The sequence below is a fragment of the Electrona antarctica genome (assembly GCF_951216825.1).
Source record: "Electrona antarctica genome assembly, chromosome: 2".
NCBI lineage: Eukaryota > Metazoa > Chordata > Actinopteri > Myctophiformes > Myctophidae > Electrona > Electrona antarctica.
In genome coordinates this window covers 42,815,495-42,830,857 of record NC_136807.1, presented here as the reverse complement: position 1 = coordinate 42,830,857, position 15,363 = coordinate 42,815,495, and the positions used below count along the sequence as shown (strand labels likewise).

Sequence of the window (15,363 nt, the reverse complement as noted above, 5' to 3'; positions counted from 1 at the left end):
ACAGAGTCAAACGTAGCTAGAAACTACATTTTGGCATAAGCCTCTCTCACAGAGAGATGACCAGTGTTGGGCAAGTTACTCAGGAAGATAATAAGGTACAAGTTGCTTATTAAATGGTAAATGGTAAATGGTGCATTTATATAGCGCCTTTATCCAAGGCGCTTTACAGAGATTGTGCATTACATTCACCCATTCACACACACATTCATACACCGATGGCAGCGGAAACCATGCAAGGCACCAACTAGCACATCGGGAGCAATTAGGGGTTCAGTGTCTTGCTCAAGGACACTTCGACAGCCCGGGTTTGAACTGGCAATCTTGCGGTTACCATCCAGGCACTCTACCCCTGAACCACCGCCGCCCCCTCCTTTAAATAGCAAATGACATGACTTGTCTTTGACATTTCTTATTATTACTTATGTATGTAGGTATCAAGAGTAAGCATACCATTCCAAGTTATATTATTCTATAACTTTGGCAACCCAATCCCCCCAAAAAGTGACTACAATACCATCTGTTTAGAACTGAATCCACTTTGTTGGAACAATAATTAGGGGCAATCAATCAGACAAAACCTGCCCGTCCCCATCCCTTTTCTGCATATTCCACATAATGGAACAATAATTGAAAAATCAACCAAACAGCAGAACTGCACGCATTCTCACACCTGCCTTTGCAGATTCTTCAATTTCTCAACAAATACGTCGGCAAAGTTTACAATGGACAACAATATTCTTTGTATTTCGACTGACAAAACTAAAACTTAATGACAATACTTCCAATTGTCCAGCTGATTGCCTCTCCGTTCCCTCATGATCTACCATCCTCCTAAACTTACTGACCACGGACAGACCTTTGCTGACCTGACCTTACATACTTTTGCATGAGGCAAATGGTAAAAAATACAAGCTACAAGCTAACAATGAGACGTATCGCAACATGTTAATAGCTTGTAGATCTGTTTTTTTCCACTCCTACTATGGAGCTTGACTGGGATCCTCTGCACAGTTGGACTGACTCATACCGTGGCTCTGCTCATAGACAAATTATCTTGGAATTAGCAACACAGCTAAATGTGTGGGTAGCGAAGCGCCTGCCATAATTGTGCCAAAATCTCCCAATATGCTTCTGATGGTGTTCGGTGTTGTTTTAAGCGACCTGTCAGGTTACGTTTCGTTCAGGAGTTCACGTCAGGGTGCAAGGAAGCTGGGGGGTAGCATTTCTACAACATATAGTGAAATCTTGTGGCGCTAATCTTTGAAGCTAATCACAGGCAAAGCGTATGAAATATCAAAACCCAGTTATATGGCCATTGTCACAGGTTACCCTGACTAATTTCCCACAGTTAAGACACAAATATCCTTGTTCGGATACCTGCAGCAATGATGAGCATAGCGGTATCATTAGATGAAGCACTGTGTAGTGACTTGTCCAGTATTTATGGCCTGAAGGAAGCAGGGAGGCAGCTGTAGCAGTGTAAGTGATTAAACTGAGTGTTTCTTACCTGGTCTCCGGGTTATAGCCCAGGATATAGAAGAAGGAGTCAATTCGGGCTTTGAACTCCCTGGCAGCAAAAATGTCAGAGAAATGGGCAATATTGCATTTTCCCCTGTGAAAGAAGAAAGGGAAAACAAGCCTAATTAGACTACAAACTAGCGCCGATAAAAGCCATCATAGCAGGAGCAGCGGCGGTATATAATTAGAAGCGCTCAGGGGTTTGTCTATTGAAGGTGACAAATCCAGCAGCAGGTATCTAGTGCCTGTCAGTGCCTGTTGAGTTTGCTGTGAGGGATCAGACTCTAGCTACAGAGCCTGTAAACACCAGCTGAACCTGTCAGCCCAGTGCAGTTGAAGTGTGGCAGACAGACGCTGCAGAGAACTTGGACAGGTATTCAACCTGTGTGCCCGTGTCTCCCTAGATGTGATTACCACCCAATGAGTCAAGAGGCCCGGGACTCCTGAGCACATCTTGATACCATTCCTTGTTTCCAGCAGCCCCCCGTGTCTGGGTCTATCAAAATAATAGGCATCACAGGGGTCTGGAGCAAGGCCTTGCCGAGAAACACTACCTTCTCCTGGCAAGATGAAAGGCGAACGGGGGAGAGCGGCCCCTTTGGAGAGAGCTACGGCTGCGGCATTACAGCATCCCAATGGAATTCCATCCCGTTTATCTAAAGCCTCAAGACGGAGGCAAATCAAAAGGGTTCTCTATGCAGGGAGAAGTTGCAGCTAATTTGCCCTGAAATCAGCGGTTTCTGTAAGACACTGTGCTGAAGACCCGCTGTTGCAGTACTCACACATGGTTTCAGTTAAGGCGAAGGGAAGGTGGGGAGGTGAGAGGAAAGGGGGAAGTCGCCAGGAACGGATCAAGAGAGTAAGGAGATGAAGGGACGGAGGGATGAATCACATGTGCACAGAGGAGAATATCTGGTTTCAGACTGAGACAATAATTATGCCTGTCCTCCCTTTTTCCTTGTGCTAGGGATAGCAAGTTACAGTGTGATTGCTATCAGTGTGACTGGGTGGCAATTAGGGCTTGGAACGTTTTTCCTTCAGCATTTAGGTGCTCAGATATCTTGGCCAAAGCTAGGGATATAAAGCTACTAGACTGTGTGTGTGTGTGTGTGTGTGTGTGTGTGGTTACCTAAGAGCAGCAGCATGGTATGTATCCAAAATGTCGGAGATGAAGAGTTCTCGAGTCTTGATCACTGGGTCTGTGATAACGAGCTCCCGGCCAGTATCTGGGATAAGACAGAGGGAGGACAAAAAGCACGTGTTTGAGACAGAATACATTGCTAAGAAGACATAAAACACAAGTATTCACAGTGCAGCATAGACTCAAAACAGCAACGTGCTTGAACGGAGGTCAACATTGTGCCACGTAATTCAATAAAGCCAATAAAGTGTTGTCCCCCGACGAAAGGACATAATGTTCCGTTCCCAGGTGAAATGACCCATGTGGAGGTTAAGGCGCATCAGCAGAACAGCGTATGAGCCCAGGACTCATTGGTGACAAATGACCAGTGCTGTGGCCACCGTGCTCCCCCCCCATGTGACATCAATTCTAATAATCCAGAGTCCACTCCCAACGCATTGCAAGGACAGACTGCAGACACCGGCGTGCCGTACTGAACTGAAATCACTCGTGTGTCAGGCAGAAACATGTGTTGGTGTGTTCTTGATAACCTTGATGACACACCGGCAAGGAACCCTTTTTCACTAACACCTGTGCTGAATTGCTAATGTCAGATCCAGGTGAAACTGGAGTTGTGAATACACGTATCCGCTTACAATGTTGTTATTGTGTGATTTTAGTAGCGAAGTACAACATTTGTACTTACCGAGTGGCGCGCTACGAGCTTGTAGGTCTTCTATTTTTGAAAAATCGAAGAACGACATGACATAGAAACATAGCTTTTTCAGAAAACTGTCAGGATTTAGAAGAAATTCATAGAATCGTTCCCAGGTCAAAATGGGTTAAGAACAGATTTACTTAAGTAAATGTCCACCTCTGTTAATAAGTAGTGACACCAACAACAACATAGTTACTGTATATGGGGTATGGTGTGTATACTGTACATGTGGCATATACTTATATAGATATACTTTGTGTATGTATATTTGTTCTGCCTGTTTACCCATTACAGCTTTGAACTTTGAATAGAACCACTGTTTGGGGGAAATTCCATTTCAAACAGGCCCCGTTTGAGAACAACATGTCAAGTATCGTTATCCTGATAAAACTTCCGCTGATAGGATGCAAACAGTGAGGTGCTTCCTACTACTCCAGCAAACATCCTAAATCCATATGTATGTAAATCAGTAAGTTTGGGAAAATATTGGGTTCAAGGACTCCCAGAAGTTATGCCAATAATAACAGATATGATTAAATGTGCTGTAAAACGGCAAACAATCTACTCTGACACCTTGTATTGAAAAATAAAATACAATAAAAAGGTCAAGTCCACAAAGGTGATGAGAGTAATGGAACGGCATGTGTCAGTAGAAACACAAAGTATGCTTTGGGAGCTACTGAGAAAGCGTGCCAATATTTCCCTCCATCTTCTCCGCCTGTATCTCTATGGGGTGGTGGTATATATAGAGAGAACCAACCTGGCTGCAAATCTCATCGTTCGAGTGTGCTTTCAGCTCGAGATCAAACCCCATATTATGTCAGATGATCTGAAAATGTGTTAAAAATGTAAGGGCGGGGGGCGGGGTGGTTAGTTTATTAAGTGTGTGAATGTGTGCGACAAATCCATTTTCCTCCTGCCGCTGTGGAGAGAGAGAGTGTTGCACGAGCTCAAGACCCACATGACACAGCAGGGCTTTTCAAGTGCTAATAAGCTGCAGTGTGGCGTATTACCCGGAGGAACAGAGCAGAGCCCTGGGATTGGTTCTGCTGTCTGGGACACTGTGTGCACTGGCTTCTGTTTGAGATGCAGTTCACAGCTATCTCTTATATCCCCCACAATCTGGTGAGCACAGGCAAGGCTGGCACACAGCTTGTGCGCGTGCATGTGCGTGTGCGCACATCCAAGTGTGTGACAGAAAAATTAAGTGTTGCGTCAAAGAGGAAGCACATGTATTTACTTTGTGTGTACGTGAGAGTGTGTGTGTGTGTGTGTGTTTACACACAGGTATACAAGGCAGCCTCACCGTTCTCATTGTTGCGATCCTGCACCAGGTGTTGGTAGACAGAGTCGGGGACCTCGGATTGGCGGTAGTACCATTTCACACTCATCAGCAGATGGTCCCGTTTACTCTGCAACACATGACACAAGGTGGAGAGAGAGAGAGAGTGAGTGAGGAGGGAGAACAGCGGCGAAGAAGAGGAAAAATACCCCCCGCCCCTCCTATAAAATAAACAGACATCATTTGTTTGTTAACGGCGTCACAAATTGGCCTCTTGGCAAACAGCGGCCCGGCACAGGCGTGTTGTTTATGATTCACGCCGGCTGATGCCAGAAAGCCTGCAGTGAAACCAAGTCAATTAAAAAGGGATTGTGCAGCATTTAGAGCCTTAATAAAGTAAACAGGGAGGAGGCGTGCAGAAATAAAATCTGGAGAGCAAGGGAGGATCAGGGAGTTGCTCCCAGGAAGCCTGCAGCAGCCTCTCTCTGCCTGCCCTGGACATCCTTTCACCTCATGACGACACTCAAGTGGATCCATTAAGTGATTCTGACATGCTGACAGCTTTTACACACCCGCAGACTAGTTTGCTCTCTCTGAGGTACAATATCCTCTGTGTGTGTGTGTGTGTGTGTGTGTGTGTGTGCACCGTGGCTTTTTCCACTTGAGGTCTTTGAGCGCTGCCATCCACTGGCCTTTCCATGTAATGCAGGTAAGCGAGGAAACTGCAGTTGTAGTATGTGACCAGCAAGTGGCAGCACTGAGACAAGGGAAAGAGAGCTTCCAGGGCCAGTCAATGGGTGGAAGAAAAAAGAATACCCAGAAAACACAGACGGGGAGAAAGAGAGAGTGAGTGAGGGAGGGAAACGAATGCTAAGGCCAGGGCTGAGGGGGGGGGGGGGGGGGAGGGATGAAAAGGGCAAACACTGTTTTCATTCCATGATATAAAATATTTATTGTGTCTTCACACAAGTCCAGCTGACCGTCAGCGTGCTTTAATAGAACATTAAAGGGAGCGCTGTCGCCCTCAGCACTCATTAACAAGGCACCACTGCACGGCACGGCCTGTGTCAGACGCGTCACTCACTGAGCCACTAAACACCAAGAACAACAATAACACTAAAAACAAATACTATCACCAACACTAACACCAAGAACAACACTAAAACCAAATACTAACACCAACACGAACCCTAAAGCAACACTAAGACCCACATTACACCAACAACAACAACAACAACTCTACTCGCACTACTAACCCTAAAGGCCTCAAGCTGTCATGACCTGACATCTCTTGGCGGTGTCAGAAGATCAGATTGGGTGACCTGACCTCCGTGATGTCTCATATTTAAAGATATGTACAGTCTACGGCTGACAATCCGCTCAGGGTGCCGTTCTGTGCCTGCATGACGAGAAATAAATACGGTATACCATACTGGGAGAATACCATGAATGACTGTTACAGTATGTTATAACCTAGCCCTCACACAAAGGCTGTAATGAATGCAGCTCTTTTGCATTGTTGAACAAACTCCAGCAGTGAGTGAGCAAGCGTGTATTTAGAAATTAATGTTTATGTCTGCAACACTGACGTTGACATTCTCATACCAGAAGTGAGTTTGTTCCACCATGAAATTATTCCGTCTTTGAAGTGTGTGTATTTCTATGAACTAGTGGTTCCTCTCTCCCCATCTCATATAAAACTCGCTACAGGCGCTGTATCAACAATTACAAGTACAAAGATGTAATCTTAACATCAGTCGTGACATTCTTTTGCCAGAGACGAGTGTTTCTTCCAAATGTCGAAGGATGAAATCGGTCTGCATTAGCAGCCGGTACGCAAGCACGAAGCAATCTGTGGCGCATGACTGCTGGAGAGATATGCAGCAACATTAAAACTAACACCAACATTAACACTTAACACCAACACTACACCAACATTAACACTAAACTCAACATTAACACTAAACTCAACATTAACACCAAGAATAACACTTACACTAACACAGAAATCTTGACTGTTCAGTTCTGTCTTTTTGTGTGTGGCATTTCTACGCTCTAACCAAATGAACGTCACTATTCTTCTGGCCTGGGGGTGAACATTCCTCAAAAAATAAATAAATAGCTGTACTAGATTAGCCATTTTCAACAAAGAGATTTTCTGTAGAGGAGGAAAAAAAGGAGCGGACCAAGTATAGAGCCCTGGGGGACCCTGTCCTATATACTAAGTATATAGGGTTCCGAGTGGAAAAGTAAGAACTCTCTTACTATGTGACACACTTTGATCTCTCCGCAAAGCGGGTGCCTATGGGCTATAGTTCCAAACATTGGATGTTCCAAACAATGAGCACTTCCACATTCCATTGTTACAATGGGAGTCGACGTTAGTGTCGCCACTCTCTTACTATTCCACTCGGATAGGGTTTAAGTGGTTAATTAGACAGTAGAGTATTACTATAGAGAGACAGGAAACATAGGGCACAGAGAGAGCATGGGGAGACATGCGAGACGTGACGAGAGGTTGGATTCTAAAACTTGGGTCCTGGCTACTCACAAGGAGCATATGGTCAGTGTACTAACTGGCTGAGCCACCAGGCACCCCCAGGCCTGACCGTTTAGCTTAATAGCTGTGGGTGCTGGTGTGTGTGTGCGCGTGTGTGCACTATGTGCTTAGCACACCGTGTAGAGGAACATGAGGTCAGTGTAAAGATATTTAAAGCCTTTGGAGTACTTGGTTCAGTTATGTCATGGGGGAGGGGGGGGGGCTGAACACATGCAGCCAAGCAAATCATCACCTCCCTGAACCCCCCCACCCCCCACCCTCTCAGTCGCCTCTTCACTATTTACTCTCGATAAAACCCTCTGAAACTCAATCCAATCCCACCCTCCATTTTCTATGTTTCTCCCTGTGATCTCTCTCTCTCCAGCAGGGTGTGTGTTTGTGCCTATATGTGTGTGGTGTGTGTGTGTGTGTGTGTGTGTGTGTGTGTGTGTGTGTGTGTGTGTGTGTGTGTGTGGGGTTACAATCTCCTAAAAGCAGTCAATCAGAGCATCTCTGCACAGCTCCAACCTTGCGCATGCTGCACACAATTAAATCCTCTCTGGGAGTATAAAAATGGTTATGGGAGGATTTCATTGTGCGCACGCAGACAGTGATCTGAGGGCTTTCGCATATACTTCGCTATACTATAATTCCACAAACAATGCAGAAGAGCACACGCGTATGCAGTAGGCGCACACGCACGCACGCACACACGCACACAAAGAGATGTGCACAATGACATCATGTTTCCCCCCCCCCCCCCCCCCCCCCCCTCCCAACTTCTAGCCAAACCTTCCCACACAGTAACATCCAGAAGTGTTCATGTATCTATTTGTACACTCAGAGTTGACAGTGTAACCTCTGGTCTGTCCAGACAGACACAATACAGAGACTGCTGTTGTCGAAGAAAGATGAGGCTGTCTGCCGTGGCACGGCAGCATCATCCACTGCTTCTACATAATTAATGCTTTTAGGAGATTGTAAACGCTGCCAGCGCAATACCTGAACATCTCATTTTCTGCCTGTAAAAAACACAAAATCAAAGGGGATTTTCAGAGAGCTGGAACACAGAGGCTATGTGCTTAATGCAAACAGGCAGACACACAGGCGCGCACATGCTGCCCCCTCCCCCTCACCACACACACACACACAGCACAAACACACGCGCGCGCATGTCATTCACAATCCCACACAATTTCCCTCAAAACCCAAAGACCTGACAGACTGAAGTGAAGGCTGAGCGTTAATCAAGTAACATCAATATCCTCAATGTTACAGAGTACTTGCTGCTCTCCAGAGCAGATTTCTATTCAAAAGCCCACAGCGGAGATAAGCCCTCTCAGGCAGCAGTGAGAGGGGAAGAGAGAACAGAGGGAGGCAGAATAAAAGAGGGAGAGGGGGGGAGAGAGAGAGAGAGCAAGCGGGAGAGGGAGGGAGAGTACAAGAGCCAGAGAACCACAGTGCTGAATTGATTAGGGACAATCCATGCTGCCTGCAGAGCAGAGTAGAGCCATTGCTTCAGCACGATGTCGGCCATCTTTGTCTGCCCTGCCAGAGGCTACACAACAAGCACCGTGCCCTCCTTCTCGAGCTCCCTGCGCGGCCTAAAACCCTGGGAATACCGCTCTGTGTAGACACGCCAGAACACTCACCCACCAGCTGCTGAGGGCGAGGGGGGGGAATGAAGGAAGGGCGGGAGAAGAAGGATGAAATGAAAATTAAGTGTAGAGAGGACATACGAAAGGAAAAAGAGAGAGAAAGAGTAGCATTATTGGGGGGTGGGGGGGGGGGGGGGGGGGGGATAAAGCTTCTCATTTCCTCAGCCTTGAAATTACAACTGTCCTCCCTCCTCCAGTGGAGCCCCCTGGGTACCACCAGGCTAGCCCCTCTATTCATTCAGCAGATATAAATCTGAGAGTCATGCTTTAAGGCTGAGCACAATAGTCACCCCCCCCCCGCTCCATCCCTCCGTGGCTCAGGCTGCCCTGTGCATTCCTGGGCACACTCATCAGACACTGTGTGTGTGTGTGTGTGTGTGTGTGTGTGTGTGTGTGTGTGTGTGTGTGTGTGTGTGGGGGGTAAGGCTAGAGATACTGCCCAACTGACTTTTCAAACGCTGTAACATTTTGCATAAGTAAGCTATACCTATGGACTAACGAAAACCTTGAAAGAAGAATTATTTCACCATGCGAATGGAAACAAACAAGATCGCAATGACTCATTTCAGTGATATCCTTTTAGACTGTGTGTTTGACTGTACTGTTTACATTTCAGACAGTATAATAAAGTATACATAATCTAGTCATTCAATCACGTTATCAACGCATCCAAGACAGTGACTAAGGCTACGCCTAGAGTAGTGTCAAGGCAATTCATTCTGCCTGGGTAAGTGGGAATGCCCCCGATTGGAGCTAAAGGTGGCTTGGCCCCTTTGGCTTCCATAATGCCCATGCCGTTTCCCTTTGTGAGGCTGCTTGTGTGTGCAGTCAACTCTGGAGGCCGGCCCCTGTGTAGGACCACACCACCACAAAGACTGGGGAAGGAGGGAAATACAGGGGGCAGGCTTTCCCTTTACATGGGAGAGGCTTTAAATGTGAAAAGGGGGGGGGACTATGTTCTGCAGGGGAGGTACATACTTAAAAAATTGACTGTTTGTGGGCTTAATTCCATGTTTTAAACTAAGAGGGTGTGAAATCCAAGCAAGAGCATCTTTTTCCTTTTAATGCAGTAGTAAACAGAGAGAGAGTGAGCCAAAGCTAAACCCCTCCTCCTCCCCCTTCCAAACCTCTCGTTGGTGGGGAGAGGATATTGACAGAGGCAGCGACCAACCCCAGCCTTCTCTATAGGCTAGCCCACCCCAACCCCCCGCTCTGTTAAACTGCACCCCCGGCAACATGGCCGTGAGTCTCTCGGCAAAAAAAACCCTGGCCTCGGAGAAAGAAAAAAAAAAAAACAAAAAAAACAAGGGAATGTTCTTACAACCTGTAACCCTTGAACCACAAGTAACCCCCTCCTCCCCCCTCCTCCTCCTTACTCCGTACTGTAACACTAGAGATCTGCTTTAAACAGATCCAGACCCCCTTGCTCCCACACCGCAGGCCCCCGGTGCACCTCGTTAACAGGAAACCACTGTTTATTTTCCCCGCTTTTCAAACACTCTCCCCTTCCTTCACTAACCCCGCTGGTGACCCTTCCTTTCTCTCTCCTCCTTTCTATCCTTCACGCCCGCCCGCCCTCCCTCCCTCCCTCCCTCCCTCTCTCCTCAGTCCCGCCGGTGACATCAGCACTACACAATCTATGTCGATTTCCTTCAGGAGGTGGCGGACAGCAGGAAGGAAGGAAGTTAGGAAGGAAGGACAGATTCTGAACACTGATGAATGAGAAGAGAGAGGGAGAGAGAGAGAGAGAGAGAGGGGGGGGGGAGGAGGTCAAACATAAGAGGCAGGCGGTGTCAGTCAGGAATGGTAGGCAGCCCAGTAATGCTAGCACGTTGCTAACAGCTAAAGCTAGCCTATGCAGGGGGGTGGTGTGTGTGTGTGTGTGTGCGCGGGCATGTTTGTATGTGACAGACAGGAGGTTGGTAGAGGTGTCAAATGGACAGACAGGGGCACGTAGTGCCAGCCAGGGACTAGGGTGGATTGTTCTCTGTGTGTGTGTGTATGAGCGGGGTGGGGGCTGAGGGTGGGGGCACAGAGCTAAGAACAAAAGGCTGATTGTAGCGTTGGGAGGCAGAGATGGGATCTGGGAGGACTAATCTACTGCTCCCACATGATATGATTAGAGAGGGGAGGCAGGAAGAGCTGGCTGGGAGGATGACATACACACGTGCACACCACAGACGCACATCCACACTCATAGGCACAAGGCACACACACACAAGCAGATATGAACACTGCTCAGACAGACACGCACTCGCACGCACACACACACACGCTTGCACACATGTAGACACACATGCTCAAAAGGATGATGTATGTAATTGGAAGGCTCTGTCTTCCTCATTCTCCGTCTCCTCTCGCTGAGACAGAGTGAGCTCTGCCAGCACACCAGCACTCAATAAGCACTTCCATCTGGACGACAAAGAACACAACCCGACTGTGTGTGTGTGTGTGTGTGTGTGTGTGTGTGCCTGTATACGTATATACACACACTGGCAGGGTACGGGAGATCTGCTGTGCTCACGCAACCTTCGACATCTCTGTGATTGACAAAGGAGGTGGTTAAAAACAAATGTCAGCAAGCTGTGAGAACAAACACGAACGCGCGCGTGTGCGCACACACACATGCACTCCCTTTCTCTCACACACAAATAAGAGTAGGCTTTGGGGATAAGCACCACTGTTCTTGTAGCAGCCCTGCAGTGGGGCAGGGCAGGCCGGGACTCAGCGGTGTCAGAGGTAAGAGAAAGCACCTCTAAATCAGCCCATCAGAGCCGCCGCAGCAGCAGGATTCCACTCTCAAATCCTCCTCTCCTTATGTGCTTTCTAGGGCCGTACTCGGCTCTCTGGAAGAAAGGAAAAGAAGGGGGCCCTGGCCCCTCTATAGCCTGCCTCTCCGAGGCCAGCACATACTAATAATGCCAAACAAGTGTTGATTACATGTTTCCACCAGCCCATGAATCCACACCCACCCACTAACACAGATCCCCTGTGCCGGAGACTGCATTGGACAGCCTGCCTCTCCGCCTGGCAACAAGCATAAATGGAGCCGGCGAAAGGAATGGGGGAGAGAAGGAGAGCAGAGTCCTCTAAGCTTTGACTGTGGTTCTTTCGGGACCTTTGTGCAGCAGTGGGTCTTTATCCGTCTGTGGACTGAGTTGTTTGGATATTAAATCGTCCCCCTCAGCTTTTGGACACACTGTGCCCATCTGTCAGCCCAGCTCCATGAAGGATTGGATGCTCTTTAACTGCTACAAACTAAGCAGATTGGCTCTGTGTGTGTGTGTGTGTGTGTGTGTGTGTGTGTGTGTGTGTTTATGTGTTTTCTAACACCCATTTACACACCGTAAGAATAGAGGTCCCTTCAGTGGTGCACGCGTGGGCTTGTGTATGTGCCATATAAATCACAAACATGGCAGCGTCGCATTTGAGGATGTTAGTGAGCCATTTTGTCTTCCGGGGAGAGGGAGGGAAGGAGGAAGGAAGGAGCCGAGTAGAGGAGGGTTGAGTCATAAATGAGCTAGCAGATAATGGCAATTAAGATGTGAAGGCTGGGCAGGGAGGCTTTGGGAGTGTTGCTGTAGAAGTCATACTGCCAAGCAGCCACAGGCCACACTTTACAGACAGAGCATTACACATGACCACTGCTGCCACGCCACATCTGTGGTTTCATTACACATGACCACTGCTGCCACGCCACATCTGTGCTCTCACGCTGGCTAAAGCGCTCCCATCTCCATTCCCACCACTGGGGAAACAAACGGGGTCTTCATTTCACCTCTTCTACATTTGGTTTGGTGACATGACATCTAACCCCAACAATAATGAAAATGCAGGCTTAGGACTAAATAGCCCTCTGTTAGGTCCAGGGGTTTGTGTGACTGGAGAACGAACCCCCCCCCTCACTTTATAGAACAGCCTGATTCGGTCCCAACTTAAATATTTGTCTTCTCCGCCCAACACATTACTGCTGCTGGATGCGGTTTTGAGCCAAATCATTTCAGATGAGAACAAGCGACGCTGCAGAAAGCAGCACTCTGACAGAGAGGGAGAGATAATGAACACATTCAGTAATGATGATCATTATCCACAGTATGAAGACACACACGAGCACTGGGAACCTCGTGTCAGATGATTGGTAACGCACAAAAACCAACACACAGACCCGCAACTCATGTTTTGGTTTTAAGAGCAACAACGGGTACAAACCAGAATGCAGATTCAAGCGTGTCCTCATATGCAGGTGATCGCGAAGACACATGGAGTTGGTTAGCTAGCTTAATAGTTAGTCACACCATAATAATGTTGTCCTTATCGCTCAGACAAACATGAGAACCAGGCAGTTAACCAGACAAACCTGTCATTGCTCACTTCAGTCTTTCATTTAGCTGCCTTCGAAAGCCACGTCTCCTGGATAGCTAGCTTCCTGTGTGTGTGCGTGTGCGTGTGTGTGTGTGTGTGTGTGTGTGTGTGTGTGTGTGTGTGTGTGTGTGTGTGTGGAGGAGGTTCTCCCGAGAGGAAAAGCCTCGTCTGGTCTCCAGATAATAGTACTATGACTCAGGATTCAACTCTCCACATACACTGAAAACAACTCTCCTGGGTTACACACATACACTGTAATAACTCGTCCTGGGTTACACACATACACTGTAATAACTCGTCCTGGGTTACACACATACACTGTAATAACTCGTCCTGGGTTACACACATACACTGTAATAACTCGTCCTGGGTTACACACATACACTGTAATAACTCGTCCTGGGTTACACACATACACTGTAATAACTCGTCCTGGGTTACACACATACACTGAAAACAAAAACTCTGGCTGGGATGTGGCTCCGGTTTATGTTTTCCAGACCGCTAGCACCACCACAACAACAACAAATAGGCTTCCTTTGTATTGTTAAGTGTAGCTTAACTAGAGTTGTTAAAGGACCAGTGGGCTTTGGTTTGGATGGCCGTTTGCTGGGACACATTGTGTTAGCTTTGCCTTGTTAGCATAGCCTGGTGGTGAGCTAATGAGACATCTTACTAGCCTGGACTGTGTGGGTGGGGGAAAAGGAGAGAGAGAGCGAGAGAGGCAAGCAGGAATGATATGAATAGAGGTGGTGTGTGTGTGTGTGTGTGTGTGTGTGTGTGTGTGTGTGTGTGTGTGTGTGGACTTGTCATAATTGGATGTCTGCCCAGCCAGCTAATCCGAGCCCTGTTCAAAAGTGAGAGTGTGTATATGAGAGAGAGAGAGTGTGTGTGTGTGTGTGTGTGTGTGTGTGTGTGTGTGTGTGTGTGTGTGTGCCCGTGCTGCTGCGGCAGCCTGAACGTGGCGTGGCAGTGAAGGAACTGTGGGCTGATTGAGCGCTGTAATGCAAGACAGGAAATGAGAAGGCCTGCTTAAGCCGAGGCTCATCGATCTCTGGCTCACACACACAAGCTGTGTGTGTGTGTGTGTGTGTGTGTGTGTGTGTGTGTGTGTGTGTGTGTGTGTGTGAGCCGAGGTTTCGGACGGTTAATGCAGTAGCAAAACAATGGGAAGGGAATAACACTTGTCTAAAGCCAGGATATGTGTGAGTGGTGGTGTGACTCGTGAGTCACCTCCACTATGTGTATCGTGGAATTGGGAGTCCTTCGGTGATAAGTGTGTGTGTGTGTGAGTGTGCGCGCGCATGCGTACGTGCGTGCGTGTAAGCGCACACCTAAAGATTGATGTGGCATGCACTGTGAGAGGCAGGTGGTGGTGAAGGTGATGGGAGAGATAGACAGGCAGCAGTACATTTATGCTCATGTGTGTGGATGTGGGAAGAGGTTTGCTTTATGTAAGAGCAGCTGTTAGCGGCTGGGAGGGAGAGAACGAGAGAGAGGGGGGGGGGGGGGGGTGAGAGCGGAATTGCTGTGTTTGTTAGCTTGTCTGGTCAGTTTATTCACGTTGATGCTTAGCGGATAAGAATATTTACGACCCCGCTGACGTGAATGCTCACAAACACATTTCCGCACAACACACACACAGTCACACACACAGGCAGCCCCCCACCTACATACATACATACACAAACACTAGCCAGGGACAGCGTTGACGATGCACACACAGTGGGGTGGGGGGCAAAAGAAAACACATCAGCAGCAGATGGGAGGGTAGAAAACGAGAGAAGGAGCATGAAAACAGATAATGCCTTGTGTGAAACACTAGGAGGGAGAGATGCAGATAGCCCGCTGACGCCTTCAAGGGCTTATAGCGCACTGAGCACAACCTGCCTTGTAATTGTACTGTCTTATCTGCTCACCACTTCTGAAGATATCCATCGCTTCCACTCTCTCTCTCAAGGTGACCTTGTCTGTCGGTCGGTCTGTCTATCTCTGCGTGTGTGTGTGTGTGTGTCTCCAGAGATGGAACCATCACTATCAGTCATACATCAGCTGTGCATGAGCCAGCCACCACACTAGCTAAGCAATGGGTGGTCTGGTTAACATGCCAACTCTAAACGCGTTCGGTATGCAAATACGGATATGCAAATGATCAACCCACATGTG

At 47.8% G+C, this 15,363-nt stretch overlaps 1 protein-coding gene across 5 annotated transcripts in view; it reads right to left on the bottom strand.

The window, feature by feature from the left end:
• The window catches only part of rerea (arginine-glutamic acid dipeptide (RE) repeats a), a 181,818-nt gene that overhangs the window by 47,270 nt on the left and 119,185 nt on the right, over positions 1 to 15,363 (bottom strand). For 4 of the 5 annotated variants that reach the window (XM_079496026.1, XM_079496028.1, XM_079496027.1 and 1 more), the window contains 4 exons: positions 4,663 to 4,768; positions 3,345 to 3,374; positions 2,648 to 2,744; positions 1,508 to 1,612 (listed from right to left, as the gene is read on the bottom strand). In XM_079496026.1, the coding sequence (XP_079352152.1) occupies positions 1,508 to 1,612; positions 2,648 to 2,744; positions 3,345 to 3,374; positions 4,663 to 4,768 (338 nt within the window). The remainder of the gene's footprint in view (positions 1 to 1,507; positions 1,613 to 2,647; positions 2,745 to 3,344; positions 3,375 to 4,662; positions 4,769 to 15,363) is intronic. The other variant, XM_079496030.1, reaches the window with a different exon arrangement.